This window comes from Telopea speciosissima, chromosome 7, assembly GCF_018873765.1.
Source record: "Telopea speciosissima isolate NSW1024214 ecotype Mountain lineage chromosome 7, Tspe_v1, whole genome shotgun sequence".
In the NCBI taxonomy this organism is placed as follows: Eukaryota; Viridiplantae; Streptophyta; class Magnoliopsida; order Proteales; family Proteaceae; genus Telopea; species Telopea speciosissima.
The window spans coordinates 5,682,938-5,690,885 of record NC_057922.1 but is presented as its reverse complement, the minus strand read 5'-3'; the positions used below and the strand labels follow the sequence as shown (position 1 = coordinate 5,690,885).

Here is a 7,948-nt window from a genome sequence, read left to right as displayed (position 1 = left end):
AATAAGCCCAACTAGAGTCCTAGAAACAAAATATGCTTAATGTCGGCGAGAAAAATGGAGAGAGTTTTCCGTCACTCATGGTGAAAGAAACACTCGCATTTTTTGGGTTATTGTTACTCTCCTTATCAGTTGGAGGTCCGAAATACCGTTCACTATTGTTCCTTGATACCCGTCCATGGACAAAGATGGCCATCAGTGAAGAAATTCTCCCTGGACCATGGTTTGAGGAAAACTCGGTTCGAAAGTAATATTCCAGCATGCCCTCACTTAGAAGTACATCAATATATACGTCTTGTGTTTTTTTCCACATCAAAGGGTGATCCATAAATTCTGAACTTTGATGTTTTGGAAATAATGTGAATTGATCACAAATAAAATTTCAATGTGTATCCTTTCATATGTAGGCATACCTTCCCATGTATATCCATACACCCCATTGGAGTCCCTTAATAGTCACTTATATTTTTATACCTTGTTTTGCTACATCTCATTTATGAGCATTCCCTCCAATGTATTTCAATCTACCCCACCAAAAGTGCATTAATAGTCACTTATATTTTAGTATGTTTTTTGTTACTTGGCGAACTCAGATTATGACTGATAAATAGGGATTCTTGAGATCTACTTATCAAAAATTTATGCCTCACCTGAACTATCAAATGATTATTGTGATAATTATTAAAGTGCATGCTATTCTAATTTTAGGTGAGGGAATTCTAAGACCCTGCTTCCAAATATGGAAGTGGCATTCTTTTATCATTCAACAGATGTTGCATGATATAAACAATAATATTTGTTTGAAGTTGGATACATTATGGTTTTGGCTAAATATAAATAGGTCAGTTTCAGGTTTGACAATTACGATATATATAAATATGTGAGCAAAGGACTCTACCGATTCATAAATTTTAGTCGCATTTGACTTGCCACGTGGAAGAGTAGTGTCCATCCATAGTGGATGGAGTCTTCCAAAAAAAAAAAAAAAAAACCCCAAATAATATGCCACTTTGACTTGTAATTTAAGAATTAACTAACTGGTTTTGTATTGCAATCCATAAGTAATATATACATATTTTTGTTTTTATTAAATTACTTGTTTGGTAGGATACATTAAGGCAACTTGTTAGGGTTTACTTGGGTGTGTGAGTGTGGTGTGTGTTGTGTATATCCGTTATTTCACGGTCCTAAAAGTTGGTTAACCTATTGGGATTAGTGTGTGGTTTGTGTGATTACACATTCATCAAAAAAATAAAAAAAAAGAAGGGATGTGTGGGTTAGTCCCACATCGGGTGTGTGAGTGTGGTGTGTGGTGTGTGTTGTGTATATCTGCCATTACACGATCCTAAAAGTCGGTTAACCTTTTGGGATTGATGTGTGATTTGTGGATTACACTTTCATCAAAAATTAAAAAAAATTAAAAAAAATTCATTGTTTACCATTAGCTTAAAAGGGTTTTCAAGTGGAGAAATGATAGGGATCTAGATTTAGGGATATATTAAATCCTCAGTATTCATATTCTTAAATGATCAAATCACCTTTTTAATTACCAATAAATTGACTACAATAACCACAAAATAATTGTAAAATATCAACTTGATATGATAAATACCACATGGAAGGCTTATGTGGCCAAATGACAACCCCTTATAGGTGGAAACATTAGCATACTATGCTTTAAAACAAACAAACAAACTACCATAAAAATACAACTAAGAGGAGAAATCTTTGATGGTGCTTTTTTCCCCCATTAATATGTTATACAACAAAAGTTATAACGATGCATTAAAATAGAAATCATAGTTCCAACAGGTGATGACGATAAGGTCGGTTCATAGATTTTTCTTCTTTCGTTGCATTTTGCTGACAAGAATTATCATATGCCCCAAAAGATAAATTACTATGAGCCATACTTGACATTCAAGTATCTTTCTTATAGGGTAGATTTAATATGAGTTTGGGATATTTTGTCTCATAAATTGAAGCAATTAAAAAGATTTAATACAGTAACAAAGATTTTTTTTTTTTTTAAATAGATTTAATTGACATAAATTTTTTTTTAAAACAAAATTCTTTTTACAAAGGGTATTCTTATATTTCTTTAATATAAGTAGGGTGCAATCATTATCATTCCATTCCATACGTGTGCATGACTGACTTTAAAGTTCAAACAAGGTTATTGGTTTAGTGGATAAGAATGTGACATTAAAAGTAAGGTTCTCTATGCAAGTGGCTTTGGCATCCAATTTTTCTCTGAGGCATTATAGTAACTAAATAAAGCTAAGATTGAAGATTTTTGTTTTCTTTGTTTTCATTGAAATGGATTGATAATGATTTGATGTTGATATGTGGGGAGTTAAATAATTTGAAAGAGAGTGTTTACCAAGATTAGGAGTATAAAAAACCAGTCTGAACCGGTTGGTTCTAACAGAGTCAATAATTGGGCTTTAAGAATTGGCACAAAACCGAAATCGACCAATCTGACTGAAACCAGTCTGAACCAGTTGGACCTAACAGAGACAATAATTGGGTTTTTAAGAATTGACACAAAACCGAAATCGACCAATTCGACTGTGGAGATCAACCAAATCAATAAAATTCTGTGTTTTTCTAACATTATGTTCCTTTTTAAATATATGGTATTTGAAATTAAACTGGCAATAAATTGATAGCAGACTGACAACTTGACAAATGCTCGTTAAGGAAAAGTGATAAAAATCCAAAATTAACTAAACCGAAACCAACCGAAATCGAACAAAACCTTAGCAGCTGCGTTATGGCACTTACCAAACGGAACCTAGTGACGTTACAGACTTCACATTTCACCGTGAAAAGTGTTAATTTCGTTGTTATTACGTCACGTATTACAGTAAAAGTAACGGTCAAGGCTCACAAATCGCGTAAAAGTGCGACCGTGTGAACGTTGAGTTTCTGACGCACGTGGAAGACATTTTCTGATTTTCGCTTCTTTCATATTTTAAATTCACAAATATCAAACAACACTGCCACACGTTATTGACATTACGCGCCTAAGGAAACACGTGCAGAACTCCCATTGGAAGTTATAAATTGGTACGGTAAAGATTAGAGAAGTTTTCTTAATTGTTGCGTGGATAAACTTTTATCCACGTCAGCACTCCCCTCCATATTAAAAAGCTAACAAAATTTAAACGATGACGTAAGGAATCTGGTTAGTTGTCACAATCCTATCCGTTGATTACTGGAAGGAATCTTCTACGCAGATGATATCGCTTTTGAATCATCCAAAAAAAGAGAAAAAATCGCTCTTGTCTGAACTCTCAAACCGAAATATCTTAACTTGAAAAAACTCTATAAATGAAGGAGTTACGAGAGAATAGGAATTCATAGGATGTTCAAGCTTCACCTTCATTTATTGGGAAATAGCTCAAGAAGGATTCTCCTACTTGTTTTCTCATATTTTTTCTTAAGAATTATTAGAATTCAAGACTGTTCTTTTCCCAAACGATCTGCTCTGTTTTGCTCAGCTCTTTTGCCTTCCATTTCGAAATTGTAGTTCCCACTTTTCGTTTTTCTCTTTGCAGAGATCTTGTAAGTTAAAATCTCTCTTTCTCTCTCTGCTTGCTTTTTTTGGGGGGTGGGGGGACTTTTCTTTTTCCGGTTATTCTGAGATTGGGCCATCAGTTTCGTGATCATTATTCTCTGAAATTTGATCAGTAGTTCTATATTTTTATTTGAACTACTGAAAATTTGAGGGAATTTGTTTGTTCCTTCTAATTGAGAGGATGTGGGTTGGGTAATCTTTCATTTGGGTCTAGTCTGGAGAATAAATGGAAGTGGTCTTTGTTTCTGTTGTTTTGAGGCTTAAGATACTCTTCTTTCCAGAGAGATTGAACAATTATATAAGAAATAGGTATAGGAATTTGAGTGCTTTAATCTGAATTCAGTTATTGTTCTCTGTTCTTTTAAAGGATTGAGAATTGAGTTTGAGAAGCTTCGTATTTACTATATAGGAGGAACTGGGGGTGGTAGAAAGAGAGAGAATTAAGACATTTTGGGTACAGAGAATTTTCTGCAAGTTCCCATTTGGGAACTGAAATTTGTGTTCTTGACTGAGCTTTATATTCTCTAAGTCTGTACTCTGTAATTCTTGAAAGGTTGATATTGTGATTGTTTTCCATTTGGCAGCAATAAAATGGAAGAGAGAGAGAGAGAGAGATTAAACAAGTTTATTGCTATTATAATTGGGTCAATTAATTTCTCTTCTTGTTCTTGTCAACAGATCAAGGATTCTCACTTCTCATATTAAGAGATTCTCGCCAATTATATTTTCTAGTCACAGGGACTTGTTGGTTCTTTTTTTTATAATGGCTGTACTAGATGATATGGTCACAAACGGTGGTGAAGCTTACCTTCCAGGAGAAGCAAAGAAGGTTTTGAAATCATTGGCTTCCAGTTGGAGTGATGTGATTGATTCAAATACCTTGCAAGTGATTCCATTAAAGGGTGCAATGACCAATGAAGTTTTTCAGATAAATATGCTTACAGAAACAGGGGAACTCCGACATAAGGTTCTTGTTCGTCTTTATGGTGAAGGTGTGGATACCTTCTTTGACCGTGATAATGAGATCAGAACTTTTGAATGTATGTCAAAGCATGGTCAGGGCCCTCGTCTTCTCGCAAGGTTTTCTAATGGACGAATTGAGGAGTTCATTCATGCACGGGTATGGAAAACTATTCTGGTTTCTGAAGAATTTGATCTCTTTGTGCTTTTTAGATGTTTAACCTTTTTTTTTTCTTTTCAATTCTGCTAGAAATCATTCAAACAGTGGTTTACATGATATAATATCATTTTCACTCTGAAATTTCAGACATTATCAGCTAATGACCTTAGAGACCCTGAAATATCTGCACTTATAGCAGCTAAGTTGAGGGAGTTCAATGATCTTGATATGCCAGGCCCAAAGAATGTCCAGCTCTGGGATAGAATGAGGTACTAATACACTTTTTCTTTGATATTGGTAATTGAGAAGTTCTACTAGTTTTCATTTGCAGTAAAGATATACTAAGCTGAACAGTTCCTTATGTTTTCAGAAATTGGCTTAAAGAGGCACAAAATTTGTGCTCTCCTGATGAAACCAAGAGATTTGGTTTGAATGCTTTGGAGGAGGAAATTCTTACTCTGGAAAAGGAATTATCTGGGGATCATCAGCGTATCGGATTTTGTCACAATGACTTGCAGTATGGCAACATTATGATGGATGAGGAGACAAGAGTGATCACTATAATTGTAAGTTTCCAAATTCCAATTATATGTATAGCTAATTATGTGTAAAACTACTAGTTTTCCACTTATTTTATACAAAAAAATTTCCTATAAACTAGCATTTGGTAAGAACCCTGTTGTTATTCCCTATTTTGCAGGATTATGAATATGCAAGTTACAACCCTGTTGGTTTTGATCTTGCGAATCACTTCTGTGAGATGGCTGCAAATTATAATTCCGAAGAACCTCATATTTTAGATTATGGTCGATATCCAGGTAGGTGCCAGTTCAGTTTCTGTTGTTTCCATGTTTCAGAGCCTCCTTTTTTTTTTTTTCATTATTATTACTAAGAAAATGATGCAGCTTCTCAAGTTTATGACTCCACTAAAGGCCTAATTAAGGTTGTGTTCTTGATCTGCCTCTTCAACAGATTTGGAGGAGCGCCAGAGATTTGTCTGTAGGTATCTTAGCTCTTCAGGTAAGCCTGTTTTCTTACATTTTACTGGATACAAGAATATTGTTACAAAACTTGGTTAGCCATGACCTGTCTAAAACTTAATATAATTTAAAGGGTTAAGCTGTTCTTAGTTTATGAGCAGAGAATTTCTGAAGATTGATCACAAAAATTGCAATGCACCACATTCTCTTGACAACTGATTTACATGGCTTCCCCCTAGAAATACCAATTCCATTCTAAGCATAGAAAGGGCTCACTCTTTCATCAGTGGATCAATACATCCCCCCTAGGAAGAAACAGCAAATTTTCTAATCAAACTTTGTTTCTTGATCTTATAGGTGATGAGCCTACTGACCTTGAGGTGGAGCAAGTACTCGAAGATGTCGAGAAGTATACTCTTGCAAGCCATCTGCTTTGGGGCTTATGGGGAATAATTTCGGTATTTACTTCTCACCTGGCTACAATAGATCTCCTTCCTGTAATTTTGGACTTCTAAATTGAACCTGATGGTTTAACCCTTTATTGATCTACATTGCAGGAACATGTCAATGAAATCGATTTCGATTACATGGAGTATGCAAGGCAGAGGTTTCAGCAGTACTGGTTACGAAAATCCACAGTTTTGGGATATTCAGGCACATCTCCTACTGTCTAAGTGTAGTATGAGTATTATTGTAGATCAATAAATCAGAGATGTAATACTTTAATTATGCATTCAATAGAGGGTTTCTTCCATGTTTTCAGCCATTGAAGCTCAATTGCCTCTGTATGACTTGGATTAAAATCCTTCCATCTGTTGTCAAATGAAGATAATTAACCAGGTTTATAGTTGAGACTTGAGACTATGTAAAGCTTGATGTGAGTAATTTATCTCAATGAGACTCCCCAGTACCATCAAACACTAGACTAAAATTTGAAAAGGGGAGATGTCCATGAATATATTTTATTTTAAGGACAATTGCCTAAATCTATTAGATAAAAAAACAAAACAAGTAAGATTGACTTTATTTTACACCTACTTTTATCCTAGACCTACTTGTTTTGTAATTAATAGAACGTACCTTATTTAACCTAACACTTTTTCCCCAAGAGGCCAAAAGAGTGAGCCTACCAATTTGATTTATGTCAAAATCACAAGCAGTAGAACAATTAATTAGTTATTTAATGGGAAAAGGATACATAGTACATATTCTCTTTCATCCCTAACCATGTGGGCTCCCTATATATGAATCTGGTAATACCCACTCCAGTGTGCCCTTTTGTTTGACGTGGGAGATGAGAGCACGGATCTTTATCCCATCCAGTTCCCTACCCGGCCCAGTTCCCAGTGCCTCTAACAAGGTAGTGCAATGATCACTCTACCCTTGCCTAAACACTCTGTCCAGATGGGGTACACCTACCCTTTATTAGAGGCACTGGGGAACTGGGCTGGCAAGGAACTGGAGGAGATAATTTTCTTGAGAGCACTGTGCAGATCTTCTACAATGTGTCAAATACATAATAAGGAAACCAAATGCTCTCCAATGTGTCAACGCATCCGATGGCTGCTGGTGCACCCATTTGTCGGATGTGCACCGGATGCACTAGAGAGGATCCAAGTCCCACAATAAGATATCAAATACTTCTGAATACTAGTTGTTACAATTATTCTTAACTTATTGGTTAATCACAGATTTAGAAAATCCAATCTAACTTTAACAACAACAGTATAGTTTTGAACAAAGTTGATTGAAAAAAAAAAATTTCCATTTATCCAACCTCATTTAGTTGAATTGAGTTGTTGTTTTAATAATTATTCTTAAATTGTTAGTTAACCTCATTTAGTTGAATTAATCCATGTATCTAACTATCTAGACGTTTGAATGTTTCACAAATTTTGACAATTTATTTATTCAACGGTTGTTGAATTGATCACATCAGCTGGTCAGCCCTCCTTCACATGGTAGACAGCTCTTTATGGATGTTCACAGCTCATATAGAGAATCTCAAGATTCATGGGTTGGCCAATATCTCATATTTGTAAGAGGTTAGATATGTTTCAGAGTAATTGCCAAAGCAGACCTGCCAGGTCAAAATGCTATGGTCATGGGTGGTTGTCCTTAAATGACTTCATAACATCTGACTAAACAAGCCAATTTTAAGAAATATGAAATAATCTAGTGCTATAAAATATCGAAGCACCAGTGGTCTAGTGGTAGAATAGTACCCTGCCACGGTACAGACCCGGGTTCGATTCCCGGCTGGTGCAT

General features: G+C 35.2%; 1 protein-coding gene and 1 non-coding gene across 2 annotated transcripts; both read left to right on the top strand.

Annotated features, from left to right (window-relative positions):
• The first annotated feature begins 4,283 nt into the window (after positions 1-4,283).
• On the top strand, positions 4,284-6,394 carry LOC122666774 (probable choline kinase 2). Its single transcript, XM_043862845.1, has 7 exons — positions 4,284-4,700; positions 4,848-4,969; positions 5,071-5,266; positions 5,401-5,518; positions 5,673-5,720; positions 6,038-6,138; positions 6,238-6,394. Exons 1-7 carry the CDS (start codon positions 4,344-4,346, stop codon positions 6,352-6,354), a joined length of 1,059 nt encoding a protein of 352 aa, XP_043718780.1. The 5' UTR covers positions 4,284-4,343; the 3' UTR covers positions 6,355-6,394.
• Positions 6,395-7,876: 1,482 nt separating this feature from the next.
• On the top strand, positions 7,877-7,947 carry TRNAG-GCC. The gene has a single exon. It is a non-coding gene; the product is annotated as a tRNA-Gly (tRNA).
• The last annotated feature ends 1 nt before the right edge of the window (position 7,948 follows it).

What these genes read in the sequence shown, in the direction of transcription:
- LOC122666774 (XM_043862845.1), top strand. Translation starts at nt 4,344, where the DNA reads ATGGCTGTACTAGATGATATGGTCACAAACGGTGGTGAAGCTTACCTT. An exon ending in TAGGTATCTTAGCTCTTCAG is followed by an intron (nt 5,721 to 6,037) that starts GTAAGCCTGTTT and finishes TTGATCTTATAG; the next exon opens with GTGATGAGCCTACTGACCTT. An exon ending in GCTTATGGGGAATAATTTCG is followed by an intron (nt 6,139 to 6,237) that starts GTATTTACTTCT and finishes TCTACATTGCAG; the next exon opens with GAACATGTCAATGAAATCGA.